Source organism: Eubalaena glacialis, chromosome 13 (genome assembly GCF_028564815.1).
Source record: "Eubalaena glacialis isolate mEubGla1 chromosome 13, mEubGla1.1.hap2.+ XY, whole genome shotgun sequence".
Taxonomy (NCBI): Eukaryota; Metazoa; Chordata; class Mammalia; order Artiodactyla; family Balaenidae; genus Eubalaena; species Eubalaena glacialis.
The window spans coordinates 49061094-49082803 of record NC_083728.1 but is presented as its reverse complement, the minus strand read 5'-3'; the positions used below and the strand labels follow the sequence as shown (position 1 = coordinate 49082803).

General features: G+C 45.6%; 1 protein-coding gene across 4 annotated transcripts in view; it reads left to right on the top strand.

Annotated features, from left to right (window-relative positions):
• KIF16B (kinesin family member 16B) overlaps positions 1-21431 on the top strand; it is a 291470-nt gene extending 270039 nt beyond the window's left edge. For 3 of the 4 annotated variants that reach the window (XM_061208593.1, XM_061208591.1, XM_061208590.1), the window contains one exon: positions 20383-21431. In XM_061208593.1, the coding sequence (XP_061064576.1) occupies positions 20383-20541 (159 nt within the window). In that variant the 3' untranslated portion in view covers positions 20542-21431. Of the gene's footprint in view, positions 1-10729; positions 10905-20382 lie in introns of those variants that run through there. The other variant, XM_061208592.1, reaches the window with a different exon arrangement.
• Positions 21432-21710: the final 279 nt, after the last annotated feature.

Genomic DNA, 21710 nt, shown 5'->3' with positions numbered 1-21710 from the left:
TCTTAGAATCAAAGAATGCAATCCTATTATATTAGCAAATTTCTGCTCTGCAAAGGGTTATACAACCATCTCCAGCTTTCAGTGCATTAAAGGAACTTTGAGATATCACGATATAGAAATTAATGACTTATACATTTTTTAAACTTTATTTTTTATGACAGTGTATATTACAAAACCAGAAAGAATAATGTAATAAACCCAATGTACCCTCTCACATCACCCAGCTTCATCATTGTCAGCATGTGACCAGTTTTGTTTCATTTCTACCTCTAGTCACTAGACACACACACACACACACACACACACTCATTAACAGGATTATTTTAAAACAAATGCCAGATATCATATTTTATCCATAAATATTTTAGGATATATCTCTTAAAAAGCAAGACTCTATTTTTTAATTTTTTTTAATTAATTTTTTTTGGAGTGTAGTTGCTTTACAATGTTGTGTTAGTTACTGCTGTACAGCAAAATGAATCAGTTATACATATACCCACTCTTTTTCAGATTTCCTTCCCATTTAGGTCACCACAGAGCATTGAGTAGAGTTCCCTGTGCTATACAGTAGGTTCTTGTTAGTTGTCTATTTTATATGTAGTCATGTGTATATGTCAATCCCAATCTCCCAATTCATCCCACTGCCCCGCTTTCCCCCCTTGGTAACCATAAGTTTGTTTTCTACATCTGTGACTCTATTTCTGCTTTGCAAGTTCATCTGTACCATTTTACTAGGTTCCGCATACAAGCGATATTATATAATGTCTGTCTTTCTCTTTCTGACTTACTTCACTCTGTATGACAATCTGTAGGTCCATCCATGTCGCTGCAAATGGCATTATTTCGTTCCTTTTTATGGCTGAGTAATATTCCATTGTATATATGTACCACACCTTCTTTATCCATTCCTCTGTTGACGGACATTTAGGTTGCTTCCATGTCCTGGCTATTGTAAATAGTGCTGCAGTGAACATTGGGGTGCCATGCATCCTTTCGAATTATGGTTTTCTCCAGATATATGCCCGGGAGTGGGATTGCTGGGTCATATGGTAGCTCTGTTTTTAGTTTTTTAAGGAACCTCCATACTGTTCTCCATAGTAGCTGTACCAGTTTACATTCCCACCAACATATGGTCACCCTTTATTGTTGGATTTTTTTTTTAAACATAACCACAGTGCCGTTGTCATCACATACACACACACACACACACACACACACACACACACACACCGGAAGTTAACTAATCTCTTATATAAACAAAAACCCGGTCAGTGTTCAGGCCACACCAATTTTCTCATTTCTTTTTAATAGATGTACTTGAATCAAGACCCACTTTATATCCACACATAGTATTGGTTGATGTGTCTCTAAAGTGTCGTATAATCTATAGGTTTCCCTTCCCTCTTTTTTTCTCACCATCTGTTTGTTGATGAAACTATGTCATTTATCCGGTGAATTCTCACATTTGAGGTTTTGCTAATTGCATCCCATGGTGCTGTTCACCGTGCGCCTCTAATCCTACGTTTTCTGAAAACCAGTCGTTAGACTGAGTGGCTTGATTGAGTTCAGGTCTGATTTTCTGGGGCAGGAACACAGTAGAGGCAGTGCTGTTGTCCCCTCGCATCTCAGAGGAAGCACGTGGCGTCTGGTGGTCTCCCTCTGATGGTCTTTGCTGTCTGTATTAAAGCAATCCAGTGACTCTGGCAGTCACTGCCCACACTCAGGACCACTTCCCGTGCCAGATTGAGCCTGTCCTGCATGTGTCACTCAAATGCTTCCTGTCTTCAAGGAGCTCACGGTCCTGTTGGAGCAGAGATGACTCATCGTGGAACTACACAGATAGTCATGTACCACTTCCGTGGTTATCAGAGGACGTGACTCCCAAAACAGTGGTTCCCAAGCCTGTCTGGCCGATCTTTGAAATTATCTCGAGGAGCTTTTTGAAAAATACAAATTCTCAGACCTTGTTCTAGTATATTCTGATTCAGCAAGACTAGGGTGGGATCCAGGAATCTGCTGGGGAAAGATGAGACTGGTGTGGGCGTAGACAGGGAAGGAAAAGCCAGACCCTAAAGCCGTCTTCATGACTTTGGACCTGAACCATAGGACAGGGAGGGGCCCATGGAGTGCTTTAAGCAGAGGAGTGGGGGGATGAGATTTCACTACCGTGGAGAGAATGGCAGGAGTAGGGGAGGCGGAGGCAGGAAGAGCAATGGCCAGGCTATTACTGCCTCCAGATAAGACATGACTGTGGCCTGAAGAAGGATGTGATGGCAGTTGGGGTGGAGGAAAGTGGAAGGATTAGAGGGATACACAGGAGCTAGAGTCAGCATGACTTGCCACTCAGTTGAATGAGAGCTGAGGGCAGTGATGAAATGAGCATGTAGGCCCAAGACCCTCAACATTAATCTTAACAAGACAGTGAGATTTAGTATTAAATACATCTGTGAATTCTGCATTTCTACACACAACTCATGGTACTGAAATAGTGCTTTTTTTTTTACCACTTCACTAACTTAGGGTTTGGAAGCTGTATTAGTCAGGATTCTCCAGAGAAACAGAACCAACAGGATGTGTACGTGGGAAGAGATTTGTTATAAGGAATTGGCTCGTGCAGTTATGGAGGCTGAGAAGTCCCAAGATGTGTAGTCGGCAGGCGGAGATCAGGGAGAGCAGTGGTGTGGGTCCAGTCCGAGCCCAAAGGCCTGAGAACCAGGAGAGCCGGTGACGTGAGTTCCATTCTGCAAGTTGACGTTTCCATTTAAACCCAAAGACAGGAAGGACTGCTGTCCCAGCTCAGCGGAGTCACGCCGGAGTTCCTTTTACTCGAGAGCTCAGCCGAGTGGATGAGGCCCACCCACGTGAGGGAGAACAGTGTGCGCCACTCAGCCTGTTGACTCAAATGTTAATCTCCTCCAGAAACAGCCTTACAGACACACCGGAATGACGTCTGACCAAATATCTGGGCACCTCATGACCCAGCCCAGTCGACACATAAAACTGACCATGACAGAAGCCATTTCCGTTCACCCCAGATACAGCTGCGGTGGTAATTTTTCCATTTTTGAGGCTTTTGATATTCTAATATCAGTCCTAATTACAGTACCACCTCATGTGCAGTCCCCATTAAATCAGTAACATCTGTCATCTTCCTGGCGCCCATGTTCGCTTACAAGGTGTTCGGGGGCTTGACAAATACAACAGAGATTCTCTAGCTCTTTCCTCCTTATGGAAACAGCGTCAGATGAAAGGAACGCATCGCAGCTCAATACGGCAAGCTTAAGAGCTGGGCGTGCTCCGCTATGGAGTTCAGTACAGAACATTTTTCATTTCCTGGGGTTACCTTTAAAAGCAAAATGAAACGAAGCTTGAATATTGCAGAGTTCAACCACAGCTGGAGGATTGTTCCTGATCTCCTCCTAGATACAGCGAGGCATCGCTATTTGTTTTCTTTTATTAAATGTCTCCCTGCCTCTGAAACAGAAGCAGGCATCACGAGTGGCGTGGATGCATGGGGCAGGCGGCCTGGGCTCCCTCCTCTGTCGCCCATACCTGGAGGTAGCTTGGCCCGCCTTGCTCGGACACAGGTGTGAGCTCCAAGTTCCTGCTGACCTCACTGTTTACCCTGCATCACAAGATGCTGTTTCATCTTTTCTCCCTCTGCCGCCCCTGCCATCTCACATTCATGCCGCGGCACAGCAGGCATGGGGAGGAAGGGTCTTCTAAACCGAAGCACTTAATTAGCTCCTGGGCCCCAGGAGGAGTGTCAGATGGAAACACAGCTAAAAGTGGAGGGAAGGAACAGCCGTGATGGATGGTGGAAGGAACACCTGCCTCCTTCCGGTGACGCCAAGTTACTAAAATTGTTTTGGAATTAGTGACTCTTTTGAGTCATGTGTACGATAGTGTCATGTTTATATCATTAATTTCTAGCAGTGTGCGTGTTTGTTCAGTTAGACTTGCTCGTTGCTGCCAGAAGCTGCTACTTTTTCTTTTCCCTCAGAGCACACATTGTCCTGGGTGTAGATAAAGGGGTGTCCCCGTGAGGTTCTGGACCCTTCCTGGGAACCAGATTGTCCTTTAGGGCCCCTGATTGTGTTGTTGTAGACGCATCACAATCTTGTTAGTCATCACCTGAGGGGAGGAGACATGCAATGATAAATTATTGATTACAAATAGGGTAAAGCATGATCTGATAAGATATTATATAGATTTCACTATAGATTATATTATGTGGATATAATTATAGGCAGTTATAAGTATAGTTATATAGGTGAATATAAACGTAGGTTATAACTGTATAAGTAATAAGTGTGTAGAGATGTTAGTTTTAGATATAATTCAATATTGTGTATAGATAGACTTCTATAGATAGAGTTATGTAAGAGAATAAAATAAGAATCCACTCTTGTAAAAACATAAAGCACAGGAGCTCCTGGAAGTGACTGCAGAGCAGCCCAGGCCCAGGGCTCCGCCCTGGCAGCCGTCCCGGCTTCTCCTGCCGAGATGCCACAGTCCCGCTTGGTGGGTGTCAGCTGAGACCGTGGTGGGGTGGGGAGCTCATGGGCGCCTCTCTGTCTTCTGAGTGCTTTGCAGTCATTTGATGATAGATTCACTTAGGCCCAGTGCGTGAGCCACATTCGCCTGAGTTATCTCCTAAGGTTGCAATAAAACTTGTATTTTCAGTCCTTTAAAAATGCCTGTTGAGCCTTAGGAAAATAATGAGTAAGCTTGCTGCGTAATCAAAAAGTCCTCATCAGAAAGCCATATGCTAAAGACACAGTGAGAGCGCTTGGGAGGAAAAGCAGCGGAGCCGAGAGCAGAGACCGACTCCGCATCCCTGGCTCCCAGCGTGGGTAGCCTGGGCCGCTGAGCTGGGCCCCCTCCTTACAGCCATGGCCAGGGTCCCCTCCATCACCGCCAGCCCCAGGCCCGTCCCACAGCTGATAGGTGCCGTGTGCTGTTCCCTGGCCCCTGACCTCCTGTGACACTGGCCGCGGCCTGGCAGTTCCAGCCTGTGCTGGCGGCATCCCCTGGGGTCTCTCAGCTCTTCCCCCTCGGCCTCCTCCAAAGCCAACGCCAGTCCGGCGCCGGAGGGAGGTGAGGCTCTGGAGGGAACACAGGGAGGTTTGCAAATCTGTGGGTGAACCTGCCGGCCTCCCCTCCTTTCCAGGGACGATGCGAAGCACAGTCTCCATGTTTCTCAGAGTCCCCAGCAGGACTGGCCCAGTCGTGCACAGTGGTGACCTGCTCGGCAGCACCCCCCGCGTTGGCTTTTCTTGTTTTCTCTCTCTCTTGCTTTCCCACCCCTTTGCTTCTGTGTCCAAGATCACCCCCAAATAAGTGACCCCAGTCTCTGCTTTCAGAGGATCTCAAACTGCTCTTATGGGTTGGGTGTATATCCTTCCTGACCATTTTGCTGTGTGTATGTATGTGTGTGTGTATGTGTATGTGTGTGAGAGAGAGAGAGAGAGAGAACCTATTGCTCTTTTGTGTGTGTGTATATAGTTTATGAAACTTTGTTTTAAATCAGTTACGGATGTGCTGGAGTAAGCCTGGGTCACATCCACCCTGACCTCCCTTCTCCATCCTCCTTTGATGTCTCTCCAGGTGTTTCCCCTGCGTCCTGTGCTCCGTGTTTTCCTCTTTCTTGACTTACTCCCTCGTTTTGATGGAGCACATCCCTAGTAGTTTCCTAAATAAGAAAGGACGTGTAGGAGGTACATTTCTAGAGACACATCTGATGAGGTCTTTCTTCACCTGCCCCCTGGCTGGATAGAATATATTAGTTGGAAACCATTTCGTTCTGTAGTTCAGAGGGGTTGCTTCTTTGTTTTCTGACTCTAGTGCTGCTGTCAAGCGGTTCAAAGCCATTTCGATTCTTGATCCTTTGGATGCGACATGATTCTGTCTGTCTGTCTGTCTCCTTCCCTCCCTCCCTCCCTCTGTCCCCAGCGTTCAGAGTGCTCACGGGTCTTCTGTTTGGTGATCAGCCCTTCCTTCTGCAGGCTTCTATCTGCATGGACTCTCTCTCTCACATCCTTCATCTCTGGGAGATTTTTGTGATCATTTCCTCTTTTAAGGTTTTTCCGTTTCTTTCTGGAATCCCATTTGCCTGTGCTGAGCCTCCTGGCCTGGTCCCCCTCTCATTTTCCTCTCCTCTGCTTTCCATTTCTCCCTCCTTAACTAGTCCTTCCCCGCAGATTGTTTGAGAAGCATTGTGCTACGTGTCCCACCTCACCCTGCCTTCCCTTGCTTTAACATTCCGCTGGTTACTTTTGTATCTTCTAGTGTTGCTATAAAGCTGAAGGCCTAGCTTCTTGCTTCCGGAAATAGTCAATTTTGTTTATTTCCATTGAGGTCAGTGTGGCTCCTCTTCATACATTTTCTTTGCTGCAGCAGCCCGAAAGACACGATCAGAATTCTTCCTGCGCTTTTGTTTGAGAACTGCTGTCTCTGTCCTGTCTCCACCAAGTTTTCCGCTCACTGTTTATATCAACATTGGGGAATTATCTTTTCTCTCCTATAAAGCCCCTCCCAGTTGGCATTAGGCTTTCCTGAAGATGCTTCAGTTCCCTTCACTCCGTTCGTTCAGATTTGTCTTCCAGGTAAGTCGTGCTTTTCTTAGATGAAAGGTGCTCATCGTGGCCTGTGCCAGCCAACCTCCACACCCTCCTTTGTTGCCTTCGTAAACTGCATCTTTATTTCTGAATTCCGCCAGTTATTTTTTTCCCTTGACAATCCTTTTCTCTTCTGTACACACCACATACATTTCATAGTGGTAATGAAGCAGCGTTGTTGCAGCCCTTTGAGACAATATTTGGGGGGAACAAATGGAGAAGAACATCAGTTTGTTCCAATTCCATATGACTTTTTATCTTTATTGTTTGCCCTTGTAACACTCCCATCCATTTTTAGATAGCCTTATTTTTATTCCCAGCAGTTCACTGCAATGTGTTTACATTTACATATCTAATAGTCATTCCAGGCAACCAGAAAAAAAAAAAAAACTTTCTCTAGTCTGTTTTCTAATTGAGATCACCTGTCTCATATTATTTATAAGTAAAATTAAGAAACCGTCATTGAAATCAGGAAGAAAAAACAATTGCTAATCAAAGACGAAAATGGCAGTAAATGAAGCCATCGCCTTTTTCTCAATGGAGTCTTTTAACCAGCTGGCAGCGGAAGCCGGTGGGTCATAAGGCTCGTACTTGAGGCTCTGCGGTGAGTGCTGTGGGCAGCGGGGGGCCCTGTCTGCTCTCACCGTCTCCACAGTCTGGGGTATTTATGCTTCTTGGTATATGTTGTTGCGATTCCCCTTTCCTTTCCCATTTATAGTGCTATCTTCCAGTTCACAAAAATTGCATTTATTTGAAGTTTCTCATTTGCAAGAATCTGTCTATATTCAGGTAATAGCGCAGTCCCTATACGCTGACCTTCCTTACTTGGAAAGGCAGTTTTCTTGTGGCAGAGTCTGCAGATGTCACATGAGCCCACCAATTCTTCGATTAAATGGCCCCATCGCTTTCTCCAGGATCCCCTCACTGGTGAGATTTCTTTTTGATCCGTAAGATCTTTCCACCCACATTTTGTCAGTACTTTTTAACGTTTACTGCACTACTTGCCCAGCCCTGCAGTTGAAAACAGTCATGGATGTTACAGGTTTTGACGACTGAAAGACTGATGCTTACAAACTCTTGGGGTTCATTTGGCGTTTCACACAGCCAGACACGAGTGTCCAGAAGAGCACATGTCATCATCCTTCTGGTTGGCAGCATCCGTCACTTCTCTTCTGCAGCAGCTTCTCAGATTTTAAGAGCTGTCCAGGACAGTTTTAAACGTTTCCAAAGTTTGGCTTTGAATTATAAGTTGATTTGATGGACGTTGTTCCCTATAGTAAATAAGTAAATATCCCTTGTTTGAGAGAAAGAAGATACTGTAAACCCATGACATTTTGCTACAAGCTAAGGTCCTAAGGAAAGAAAACTCATGCCTTTGTCAAGATCTAATTACCTAATGGCCATCTTTGTGTCAGTCATCTAATGGAGAGTGTCTTTCAGGAAGTACACGGATTCAATGTCTATATTTTTTAACTTAGATGCTTAATTCTGTAGATAATATCTGTTTGGTAAAGGAATTTATTTTCATTTCCCTATATAAAATACAAATCTATCCCTTTTGAAAATTAGAGGTGTTACATTTAGAGAAGGTTTGATCTGGCTTTTCTCCCATCCTCCACCTTCCCTGACCTCGTCCAGCCTCAGCCATTTTCCCCTGTGAAGGGGATCATTGGTGCAGATAATCCAAATCCCCAGCTAATCCTCTCTGTGGGGCAGGGTCACAGGCCCACCACTCGGGGCCACGGTCCTCTTCACACCTGGGGCGTGACCGCAGCTCTCCCCGGGGCGTAGGGCCGTGTGGACCCTGCGGAGTAACTCCCAAGGCAGGAGGATAACGTGCCAGGCAGATAGTCCCACAGGGATCATCAGGAGCCCCTGGCCCAGAGAACAAAATAGGGGCAGTGGGTCTTCCCCCCCAGAGTCTCCAGAGCTTCCCCTCTTACCCTGAATTCAGGGTCTCAGTGTTACTCAGTGATGGCCCAGTTCAAGGCCAGCCAAGGAGCACTTGCCATCGATACACAGATGACCTTAGGTCAGACTCGAAAGGGAAGGATTGTTCTGCTCACCCACAGGCATGGCCGGTGGAAAGGGACGAGATCGTCATTCCGGGTTCCCGAAGCATCGCACTGCATCCAGCTCCTGGGTTCCACTAGAAGGGAGACTTTGGGATGCCAGTAATTCATGTGCAACCGCTTCTTGATTCTCAAGTGTTTTAGGACCTAGTTCTTTAAGTGCATTGTAGCCAGGAGGTGCCACACAGCAAGATTCTCATTTGAAAGTCTGTCAGTCATGTTGGTCACTGGGAGCTGTCCTTCTCTCTCCAAATGTCAGGAACCTCTTTGAAGGTTTATACAGTGCTGGGAGGAATCATGAACTTAGAAACAAAGAAAAGAATAGGGTTTTTGGTTTGTTTCTGTTTCTGTTTTTGTTTTCCCCCCAGATGGCACTTTACAGAATTTCAGTATCCAAAATGTATCTTGAAATGATCTTTCATGTGACTGAATTGATGCAATCTCATGATAAAACTTTAAAGGCTAAGGAGTTGCTTCTTGTGGATGAGCAGGGAAAGTGATTTTTTTTTGATGTAGAATCTACTCCTGGTGAAGATCTTTTATACTTGGAATCTACAACAAGGGAAATGTATGGATTTTTATCTATGATTTGTAGCTTTTTGGTTTCACATATTTTCAGAGTATCTTCAATCTCTGAATCCTGATTTATGAATGGTGAGTCATGCTTTTTGTTTTTTTAAAGAAGACTAGTGGATTTGAAACTACACTAGAACTAAAATTTACCATTTATTTAGTATTTTAAATGGAAAGGGGAATAATTCTCTTAGAAATAGTTTCCTCTTATGTTCCTATATTTAAAGGATTAATTTTTGAAATTGGTGCTAAGGAACTTGTGTTGCAGATTTGCTTTGTGCTTACAGTAAAAAGCAGTGAATCATATAATCAGACAGGAGTTTAGCCTTCATCAAGGCTTAAGCTGAATTCTCTCTATAACCCGTAGACAAGAGGCTACCCAAGGGGCTATTTGAACACCTTTATTTTTTTTAAAAAAGTAAATTCTTACACATAAATGAATAAACATCATTGCTATTTCCAACCATTTATGGGATAAATAAGGTCATTTTTTAATGTTAAATTATAAAATTGAAATGTAAAATTCCCAGTAAAGCATTTACTTAAAAAAAAAAAAAAGATCTTTCAGAGGATAGTTAATTTACCTGCTATAGTTAGATTTTTTATTTTTAATATTATATTAAAATTTTAATTAATTTTATTTTTAATACTATAATATTTTATTTTTAATTCTCCATTTTGAAAAACATGTTAAATCTTCCTTCCTTTAAAGTAACCCATGAAATAAAGGGTCTGCCAGTATCTGCTATGAGGTGACTTTGGAAAAAAACATTCCAGATTCTTGCTGTCCTCTACTTTCCTTTGAAGGGGAAAACATTAAAGTTCAATACTTTATGCTTTAAGCCCATGTGTTTCTAAACATCCAAAAGAGGAGAAAATTAACATATTTGCCCATGAACTCCCAGAGGACAAAGCTGTATAGATAATAGTGACGATGACTTAATAAATACTCACTGTGAATTGGGCCCTGCCCGAAGCACTTGACAGACAGTAGCTCATTTAATATTCTGATCCTTAAAAGATCATCCGATGAGGAAGCAGAGGTGCAGAGGCATTCGGGGACTTTCTGTCCCTGCGCTGTAAGGTCCCCGCACCCAGCGTGGTGGCTGCAGAATGACCGAGTGCCCAAGGAGCTGGCTTGCAGAGCAGAGTTGGACTTCAGCAGCCATGTGGTCTCAACGGCCGAGGTGTGTCTCCAGGGCTCTCTTCCAACCTCCCCTCTCTTCCAACCTCCCCTCCGGGTGTTGAGTTGCTCTGCATCTGTGTTTAGCCGGTTACCAATCTCTTACAAAGATCCAGTAAGCAAAAGTCAAAGAACCAGAGTGAGCCCTGGGGACTGGGTTCCTCCCAGCGTCCTCCCATATTTTGCTTTAACCGAACAAAGTCAACAGCAGGGTATGTGAGCCGGTCTGGAAGCTCTTTGCCTCCTACCCCCTCACAGCTGACAAGTGGTGTCACTTCCAGCTCACAGGTACACCATACACTGAACTCCTCTCTCCTCCTCTGTGAGACGGAAAGATGGGACTGCTGGTGACTTGTGCTCTGGAGGAAAGCTTAACCAGCTTCTTAGTCCAGGCAGACCTTGGACTTTCTGATGTGGCCTGTTTGTTTGTGGGGTTTCACCCTGACCTTGCTGGTTGGCCAGGCTGGATCATCAGGATCGTTGAAGCTGCTTAATACCCCGAGCAAGAATGTCAACCTGTAAAAATTGAATATTACAGGGACTTGAAATGCACATCCCTTATAAAATTTTTAAAGCTTGCTGGATTTTATTAGAATATGTGAACCAGACTGAGTGTATTAAATTTATGAGTCCAATTGATGCAGTACCGTAATAATTCAATATAATATGCTTATGTCATTAAACTCATAAAGAAGAGTCTCTGAATAGCTGTAATGAATAGTTCAGATTCTGTAATCACAGACTAGCATTTTCACCCTGATGAATTTTAAGTGGGAGCACTCAGAATTCTGTATAATATCAAGAAATAAATGCCATATTTCAAATGATGATTACTTATTCCAAGTATTTACTTTAAAACCTAGGATAGAAAAGAAATACCTACAAAGACAGAATTATTATTAGAAATACAGAAAAGGTTGGAAGAGGTTGGCATGAAGCATAAATTAGAAACCAAAGAAACTTTATCTTTGCTGCTTTGACTAATATCATTTATTCCCTCATCTCTTACCTTGTTCCCAAATACGTGTATCTTGGTAATCTATCACTGAGTAATAAACTACCCCAAAACTTAGTGCCTTAAAGAAACTACCACTTTATTGCTTATGATACTGTGGTTCTGGAACGTGGGCAGGGTGGTGGAACCAACTGCTGGGTGGTTCATCTTTTCCAAGTGTCTCTGTCAGGTCTGGCCACTTGTATGGCTGCATTCAGATTACAGCTCCACTAAGGACTGGGCTCAGCTGGGGCACCGGAACCTGCAAGGTGACCTCTTCACTCTCGGCATTACCTCCAGTGCATTCTCTTGGTTAAAACAAGTCACAGGCTCCACCCAGAAGGCCTGGCAGGACTCCATGGATGAGAGAGAAGAAAGGCTGCCAGAGCACCGTGCTGGACCCCCGGTCTGAGACCTGGTTGAGAGCTGATCCGGGGGCAGAGCATTCCAGAAGTGTGTCCCCCACACTGAATAGCGTACAGTCCAGTGCTGCTGGACCACTGGCCGTGCCCCAAGCTCTGCTTCCCCACCATGAGGCTTTGTACACGCTCTGCCCTGTGCCTGGAACAGGCTTCCCTCAGCATCTTCCCCTGCTTGATTCTTTCCCACCCCTCAAGTCTTGGCATAAATGTCACCAATTCCCAGGACTAGGCTGGCTGCCTTTCCTAGTGCTCCAAAAGCATCTCATTCCTGTTTTCTTGGAGCCACATTTTAATTCCTGCTTTTCCTGCCCACCTCCCTGAAAGGCCTTCGCGTTACTCAAGACGGAAATGAGGCTTGTCCATTACTGAATCCACAGCAGTGCTGGCAGGAGGAAAGCTCTCAGTAAATATTTGTTGGATTCATGAATGGAGTCTGAAGAGAGGCGTCAACAGAGAATAATCCGTGATTCAGCCCTTAAAGGACAAGCAGGGTTTAGACGATGGAAGCACAGCACCAGTAAGAATGACTCTGACCCACGAGGATGTGGTGCGGGCAGCCCAGGCATCCTGGAAGGGCAGATGCCTGTCATATTCAGCGCTGGACATCCAGTACCCACACGCTGCTTCGTGGGGAGCAGGTGTGCAGTAACCACGCAGTGGATGAGTGACCTGCCTGAATCAAACTGTCCCAATTTTATCAGAGTGTGAGGACATTTGGGGGCATGTTGGGAAAGGAACCCAGTATCTCCACCAATTGATCCAGTGGAGACAAATTTTAGGATTCCTAAATATTCAGAGAGAAGTGTTCAGACTAGAACGTATGGGAGCTTAGAACTGGGAAGACTCGACGGGGTGAATAGTATCGACCTGCCTGGGTCAATTCATAACACTTGGTCAATGGTGACCAGACCTCTCTGGGGTCTAGAAATATCCCACTGTGCCTCCATCCAGGCCGGATCCATCTTCAGAGCCCACCAGTCAATGATGAAGCCTCCAAGTACTGCAAGGTAAATGAAACCTCTAAGTCTTATTGGAATGAGAGTTGTCTTTAAGCTGCCACCATGGCTAATGACTTCTGGAAATCAGGAATGCCATTGAACTGTCTTCCCTGTTAATATGCCACAGTGGAAAGGTGGCTCAAGCCCTATTACATTTTTAAAGAACATTTCAATTTTAATAATTTCAATAGTTTTAAATTAAATTATGGATTGATGTTAAAATTCTGTAAAATGAAGAGAGCTCCACAACAATGAGATGTCTGGAAAATCATTAGGATGACATGGCTGGGGTGAAATATTGCTGGTGAAATAAGTAGTAGGTTACAGTTACAGCTGTGAGCCCTATTAAAACAGAAACTTTTTAATAACATAAAATGGTCATGACTTTATCCCCCTGCTAATTAAAATAGAAGGAAGGAAGCCAAAAGATAAAAAGGTAAGGTCTTTCAAATGCTTCTGAGGCACTATTCTCATTCCCATCTCTTACACACACACACACACACACACGCACGTGCGCACATGGTGGTTGATTGAAATTCAAGGTAGATTCTGAGAGCCTACATGAGCGGGGTGTGAATGCCCCAGAGAGAGGGGCTGCATTTACATTTACATTCACACCTTAAAGGATTTTCCTCAAGAATTTCGAGGACTTTCTCCCAATTTGAAGAGGCAGTCGTTTTGTCAGCCTCTTAGAGTCGTCGACCTTGGTTAAGTCCCTTGAGATCTCAGTCTTCTCATCTGTAAACAGAGGATCCACACACATGTCTTCCTCTTCCTCAGTGTATCTTGGGTCATAGGAGCTCCTGAGCCAGGAAAGGCACTTTGTATCAGTACCAAGTACCTGCAGACCCACAGCCAGGTTCAAGGCCCGTCATAATCTCCTTCAAGCCCTGCTTTTCCCCAGGCTGAGCCCTCCACACGCTGGTCTTGCTCCCTGTTCACATCCTTCTCTGAGCTTGGGTACCACACACCTTCCCTCCTTTCCCTGATCTCAAACCTTCCTTTCCTTCCAGATCCCGGACTTGAAAGGGAATGGCTGCAAGATGGGAGCGGCCACACTGTTTAACGCCCTGCTGAGCTCCCAGGTTTTTGCCTGGACGGGCTTTAGAGCACGTGGTCATCCCTATGAGTAGACTACTAGTTCCCAAGTTGAAAGGAAAAACCCAGCAGAGGCTACCTGAAGGCCAGCTTTTACCCAGGTTATTCCAGAAACTCAAGTACTTTTCCTTTCATTCATATAGTAGGTCACACGTGAATCATGTTAATATTATGACCTTCGTCAAGAATGTCTAAAGTGAAGTAGCATGTAGCAACACATTATATTTTCATTTTTTTCCCTTCATGCAGTGTGTCGATTGAAGTACCAAGCTAAAGCTCTAAAATAATTGACTAAATTCTTGCTGAATTGCCCTGTGCTGCTGCAGAGAGTGTGTTTTGCCTTTCAGAACTCATTAACACAGCCAACAGACCATACTAGCCTGTGTTTTGGTTCAAAGATTAATAATGTTTGGTGGTTGTGTTTTGAAATGGTGTTGGAATTTTAAAAATTGGCCCCTGTGTGTATCTGGGTTTGGGGCAGGAGCCTTCCAGCTGAATGCGTGGGTGGGAATGGACCTCTGGGATGCACTGACCCATCTGAAAGCCTCTTAGGATTGACCTCTTCCTAAGAGAAGTGCCCTGGGCAGATGCCTTGATCCCACAACAGACTGGCCCCCCAGGAGTTGGATGTGGTGTAGATGGAAGGCTTCCTCTGATTCCTGATGGGTACCTGCCAACACCCCAGGGGATTGTCAGTTAACTTTATGGCAAACAGTAGAAAATGACTTCGTAAGCCCACTTCCTTACAAAGACCACAGACAGAATGGGCAGATCAGAAACTCTTCTGCATCTGCCCTGAATTTCTTAGGTAAACTCTTGAAATGCTCTATGGCGCCAGCTCTGCAGTCTGGAAGAGGCTTGCCCCAGAGGACCCTTTGGTCCCAGCAGGCCCCAAGTGGTATCTTGATTAGCAGTTTGGGTATGAGGTACCCATCCCAGACTGTGAATGGGGAAAAAATCACCAATCCTCTGCCGTAAGTCAGCCAGATAACCAATCCCCGAAGAAAGGGAAGGTATTTTTCAGAAGGGAATCTGAATGCTGTTTGGGAAGGGAAACAGAGGAAGGGCAGTCAAAAAATGGCCAGTGCCCCGCAAAGCACAGTAGGGAAGGTACGGCAGCATGGGCAGAGCTGCGTAGGACTCCGTGTCGAAGAATAGAAGCCTCACAGGAAAGAGGTCTCTGCCCCAGGTTTGTGTGGAACATTCACTGTAGACAACCCTGTGTCCCTGTCCCCATGAGAGCGCCGTCAGGCCGGGAAAGGCAGCATCTGGCCCAAGCAGCTGAGATGCCCAGCGCTATCGGCCTGGCCCAGTGAGTGCAGTGCCCGGAGACGGGGGTCAACCAGAGAAGAGGGGGCTGGTGGATGCTGTGGACGGCCGTCTGGTGACTGAGACCAGCCTCTGGGTTGGGAGATGTGGGTGTGAGCCCTCACCCTCCCACTTCCATGCTCTGGGACATCACTTAAGCCTCCCGGACCTCAGGTTTTGCATCGAGAAGATGGAGATAATAATAGCCTCTACCTCATAGAGTTGTTGTGGTAATTAAATGAGGTAGACCATTAAAAGCTCTCAGCGTGCCTAGAACATTGCGAGCCTTTGATGAATGGCCTCTCCGTGAGAGTGAAGAAGTAGCTGGTCAGCCTGGTGTGTGCATGTGGGGGACAGTCCCAAGGAGATACTCGGAGGGGTGTTACAGGTAAGGGTTAAAGGAAATAAACAACTACCTTGGAAAGAAGGCGTCAGGAGCCTGGTGGAGGGTGTCTCTGGCAATCGTCGTACCCCTCATCCTTCCGTTGGTCTCTCTTGGCCTCCCCTATGAAAGCTCACGGTCCCCTGCAGGATTTAATTTTTGTTCTGAGGGGATTTTACAAAGCACATGCCAGTTTCACATTTTGTGTGGAACAGACCCACGGGGGCCCATCTCTCCCAGTGACTTCTGCCTCCCCCCACCCCGCTCACTGCCCCTGTGTAGACTGCCTTTAAAAAAAAACAACAAAACATGCCCACAGCCTGTAGAAGAAGGACAGTTTATGAAGTCAAGGTATTCAGCATCAGTACTGAAGCATGCCTTAAAGATTAGCCACCTACACTTGATTTTCTGAAAGCATTGATAAGAAAATACCTTATATTTTATAGTGCCGGTCCAAGAGGCTAAAAGTAAAAAACCTAGATAGATGTCTAATATATCTGTTATTCTTAAACCTTTTTTGCCAACTTGGAAAACAACTCACGGGCCTCCGTCTCCAGCATAGTCGTGCTGTTTTCCTTCTCTCCCTTCACCTTCTCTTCCCCCCTGTATCCCATCCCATCCCCTCTCGCCCTCCTCCAGCCGGCCCCTTGCGTGTCTTTGTGCTCCATTTCCTGGTCCCTCCCTTTCCCTCAATTGCTCATTCTCAGACATCTCCAGACCCCCTCTTGCTCTGCCACTTCCCAGTTTGCAATCTTCCTGAAAGAAGATTGGGTTTCCTCTGACTTTCGTCCTCCAAGTATCCGAGGCAGGGCTGGAATGTTGCCAAACCTTCTCAGCGGCCCTGACCCAGGGTATTTCTCAGAGCAGAGACTCAGGTGTGACCCCCCACCACCACCAGGGTGGGCAAGGGTTGCGGGCCTTGTGTGGTCCCTAATGGCTACAGAGATTTAAATTTGCCTGCTTTTCTTTCTGATTTTAATGGAGAAGATGCCATGTGAAAGAAACAAATTGGATATTGGATTTCACAGATCCTTCTCCTGCTTTGCCCTTCTGACCCTGATAAGCCATTGAAATTCCCGATGTCCTTGAGTTGTTGTAATACTCTCCTATAAAGTGAACTGCCCTGGGGAGGCAGCTCAGCTTCTGGACTTGTTTTCATACACCAGGGAGGGCGGGGGTGTCTGGATCAACAGTAGAGGGAGAGCTTTGACAGGAAGCACTTTAATTTTCTCCCTTCAGCTGCAGGTGCTGTGGAAAACACTGGGGGCACAGGCAGCAAAAATTACTAATATAAATGTGTGTACTTAAGTATGTATTTTACATATATTTATAATGCACATTGACTGCCTGCAATAGCAGCCTTCTAGTACAATGGCTGGTCTTGGACCGAGGCCTGAAACCCTAAGGGGAAACTTCTTTATTGGAGGAATAGCAATAAACTTGACTCACCCGACACCATTATATGGAAGTAGATGTCATTACTGAAGAAGTGCAGACAAAAGAATCGAACTCATCACCCCTGCACACCCCTCCGTTCCAGTCAGTGGGTGGGCGTGGTCACGTGGACTATTACGCAGCAGTTGAAACGAACAGAACACAGCTCACCCAGCTGGGTGCACGAATCTCACAAACATCATGTTAAGCAGTGGAAACCAGATACAGAAGAGTGCACCCTGTGGGATCCCATCAATATGAAGTTCAAAACCTGGCAAAACTAATCGATGGTGCCAGAAGCCAAGATGGCAGTTACCCTGGAGGGAAAGAGTGCGCGGAGGGCTGCCTGGGCTCCAAAAATGTGATATTTTTATTCCGATGCTGAGCACGCCAGCGTGTTCACTTTTTGAAAAGTCATGAGGCTGTACATTCATGATGGTTGCTGTTTTCTCTTTGTACACTTCAATTTTTAAAAAATTAACTCATCAAAATCAGTCATCAAGGTTGCTTGTAAGCACTTTCCCCCAGCTCGGCAGTGTGCCCGGGATGACGGGGAATTACAGAGAAGAGTGAGATGCTGTGACCTCAGAAACCTCCTGGAAATTTAGCTCCGTCTCGTGTCCCCGGCTCCAGCCCTAGCCCTTTGGGTTTGTCATTCACCAGAAAGAATTTGCTCAGCCCACTGCAAGCCTGTGGCTCTGGACACAGACGACTCACCCCATACACTTTAGAGCCTCCCGAGGTCACCGTGAAGATCACTTCCTAATCGCAGCATTTCTTTGACCAAGGAAGCGGTCTAGGTAAAGGGAGCCAAGGCTGCCCTGTTCTGCTGAGTGGAGATTTGTCTTGCAAAGAAAAAGCTCTTCCATAGTGCTTAAAATCAGTTGGATCAGATCCTTCTATCTGGTGGTTTCATCGAGGTGTACTGATGCGTTCATTTTAAGAAAAGCCATCACCTGCAGCTACTTCCCTGCTCTCTCTTTATGGTGCTGCCCGGGCAGGGAAGGGGGTCTCCAATACGTTCTCTTTGCCTTTCATTTCTAGTTTTTATTTTCACTTGTCTTTTCATTATCCCTTCAGGCTTTACTGGCCCTTCAAAGGGCCCCTGCTTCATGAACTAATGATGACAGACGTTGATACAACATCTGTTGCCAGATTTAAACACCTTCCATCCGGTCAGAATTCATCTGGAAGGCAAGCTTGTCTTGCGCTTTAGTCTGCCCTTGAGCACGGCCGTGGGGACACGGGCTGCACAGGAGCTGCTGAGATGACGATTCTGCTCCCGTTTCTCACCATGAAGGGGTGTAGCTCACACACGGCGGTGAGCTCCCCGTCCTCCTTGTGCCAGATCATCTCTCTCTCCATCTTGCACAGTTAGCTGCACACACGCATTTCATCATGAGCGTTGGCTGGTCGGGTGTGGTCGATATTTCCTAGTAACTGTGTTTGCTGGACCTCGGGTCCTTCTAGGTCAATGTTCTCAGCTTTCCTCCCCCACGGAAAAGTCAAAGCAGGTTCCCTTTTGCTTCTCTGATGCAAATAAGTACTGGAGCAAGGTGTTCATTTTCCAGCAGTTGGTTTCGGCACCTTCTTACCTCTACCTGATCTCTATTTCAAGAGCCTTTCTTGAGCAATTACCATGAGACCAGGAAGTTAGGAATATTGAACAAAGGAAACAGAGTCTGAGTTAAAAACCCTTGTTTTCAAGTCTTCTCTCTTGGTTACTAGCCTTGCTCCCCGGATAGTGGGTGTTACAGTAATAAAAAGAGGTAATTCTAGGCAGAGTATGAAGATAACTTATGAAGATAACTTATGAAGAGTATGAAGGTATTTTATCTTATGAAGATAAGGTAAACTTAGGTGACTTAGGAAACTTTTGGGTGTGGTACAAATGTTTGTCACCTTGCTTTGGTGAAGGTTTCACAGGCATCTACGTGTGTCAACACTCCTCAGTTAATGAGTACATTTGAAGGATATGCAGTTATTGGGCATCAGTTATACATCCATAAAGCATAAAAAAACTAGAAGTTTGAAGATTTTTAGAATCTGTAAATTACTATACAAATGTTAATTATTAGTAATCCTTGTTACTGTTTTTAAGAAAGTAGCTAACATTTTCCTTAAGCAGAATGTCTTCTTTCAGAGGTAAATTTGAGGTTGGCAATTTATTCAGGTAGCTGAATTCAACTTCCCTCAGGCCAAGGTTTCTCATCTGTGGCACTAGTGACATTTGGAACCAAATAATTCTTTGCACAGAGGCTGTACTGGGCATTGTAAGATGTTAGCTGCATCCCTGGCCTCTACCTGCTAGGTACACCACCCCCCCGTGGCAATCAGAAATGTCTACGGGGCAGATCACCCTGGCTTGGGGACCACTGTTCTAGGCCATGTTTCATAGACAAGTTCTTTTGTTACTCAGTCCCTAATTACTATGTTTAATTTCTGAGTTTGTGACAGGATTTATACTTTTTAAACAAACTGAGACAGTAATAAAGATTCAGGCCTAAAACTGCTCCCATCCGTATTTTCTGTTATAGAAAACGTTTGCCTGACCTGAAATATGTGAACTACTTCTGTGTCCTCTTTTCCTTTAACACATCCTGCCGGCACCCATGTCTGATTTCAGCCCCAGCATCTCGGGTCCTGGTCTCAGACGTGCTTTGCATGTTTGGTGCCAGAAGAGGCGGCCGATGCTGTGACAGACGTGGGGGGGGGGGGAGGGGCGAACACGGGGTTCAGAGCAATTAATCTTAGCAACAACTTCCTTTTACTGGTGATCATAGGATTTGTAAAGGGGTCTGTAAATATCAGTGCTTGCTACGGACCCTCTCGTCCCCAGTATTGCTTTTCCTTTGGTTTATGAGAAGGATCCAAAGCAGAGAAGGCCTGTACCGTTTAAAATGCACGTTTAGCATCGTGCAGACCGCTAGACTTTCTGTTCTCCTCTTAGTTGCCTTTTTAATGAGTGATGTGGGGGGGGAATGACTTTATTAACTAGCAACACTGTTGCTGGAACACAGACCCCACGCCCAGCCGCCACTGCCCAGCATCCCTCTGGGCGTTGTGTGCAGACGGGTCCAAGCCGTGTCGTAGGAGCCAGGAAGTGTCGCCTGCACGCCGGCACCATGGCTGCTCCCCAGGTGGGTCTGATGGGGCAAAGGCGGCAGCGGAGGGTCCCTGCGCTGTTTCTAACGACAGTGGCAGCCCCTCCACGCTCCACGGGACGTTCCTCCCCCCTCCCCCCTCCCCCCGCCGCACAGTGTCTTGACCGTGTTCTTGCCTCTTGTCTCTTCCCCAGAGGTACCTCAGGGACTTTTTCAGCGTGATGCTCCAGTCAGCGACGTCCCCGCTGCACATCGACAAGGTGGCGCTGACACTGTCCAAACACACCGTGTGCGAGTTCTCGCCGTTCTTCAAGAAGGGCGTCTTCGACTACAGCAGCCACGGGACGGGGTAGGGCCGGTGATGGGGCCACGCCACGCAGTGCCTTCTCGTCCGAGCGGCCCCCCAGCCAGGGGCCTGGACCCCTCACCGCTTCCTCCTAGTGCCTGAGCGGAGCGCGGGGCTGGGGGGCCGGGCTGGCTGACGGTGACCTTGACGGCGGCCGTCCCTGCCCCTCGCGGGTGAATGTGGCCTTCTCCCTGTTGTGCGCAGAATCCGTCCCCATGGCTCATCACCCTGGGCCCCCGGGGCCGAGCCAGCCTGGGGCTTCCCGAGGTGGGTGGCTGACCAGACCTCCCTAATGACTTTCATCTGGTTTCCTCTTTCACCAAAATACACTCTTATTTTTTTATATTCCCTCCATGTGGCTGGCTCCCAAGAAAAGCATTTTAAGTTATTTCATTGTATTTTGCTTTTTCCCCATTTGAGTCTGAACTTTTTACATAATCCCTAAGCACTGATGTTTACACAGAATTTTGTATTCTGCAAAAGGGATTTTCGGTCCAGTCATGACTGGAGTCTTCCATGCTTGACACATTGGATGTAGGTGACATCAACTTCTATAAATCCATTCAAATAGGATATTTGTTTAATCTTGAATATTCAAGTTTTTCCCAAATGGCGGCCGTGCACTCTCAAGCTTTCTCCGCTAAGCACAAAACGAACGCCTCGCTGAATGCATATTTTTAAACATTTTGTTCACATTTTTGTTACTGAATCTACTGGATCTTTAGCTGAAAGACCAGAATTTACTGTAGTTTACTAACTATCCCTTAAATCACTCAGGACTTAATGTAGCATCACACATCTATGTACAGTAAAACTGCTTTGTTTTACTAAAGAGAAAAATGTGAGAAGAAAAAATATATATGTGGTATATATTGAAATGTATATAATTCTACCTATAGATTTATATATGTACACACTCCTGTATGATAGTTATATCAAAATATGTAATCATTCACACCAGATTTACTAAAGGTATTTGTTTTTTCAAGATTTAAATTGAGCTGCTATCAATATTAAATGAAGTTATGGAATCTACCCTGTAGCTCAGTTTAAGTTTGTGACATGATCATTCTTACTGGTCTGTTTAAAAATTTATCTAACGTTCTTGGAAACATACATAATGTATAATTTAGCATTCCTGTAGTAGAAGATGCCCTTACAGTTATGATTGAAGTC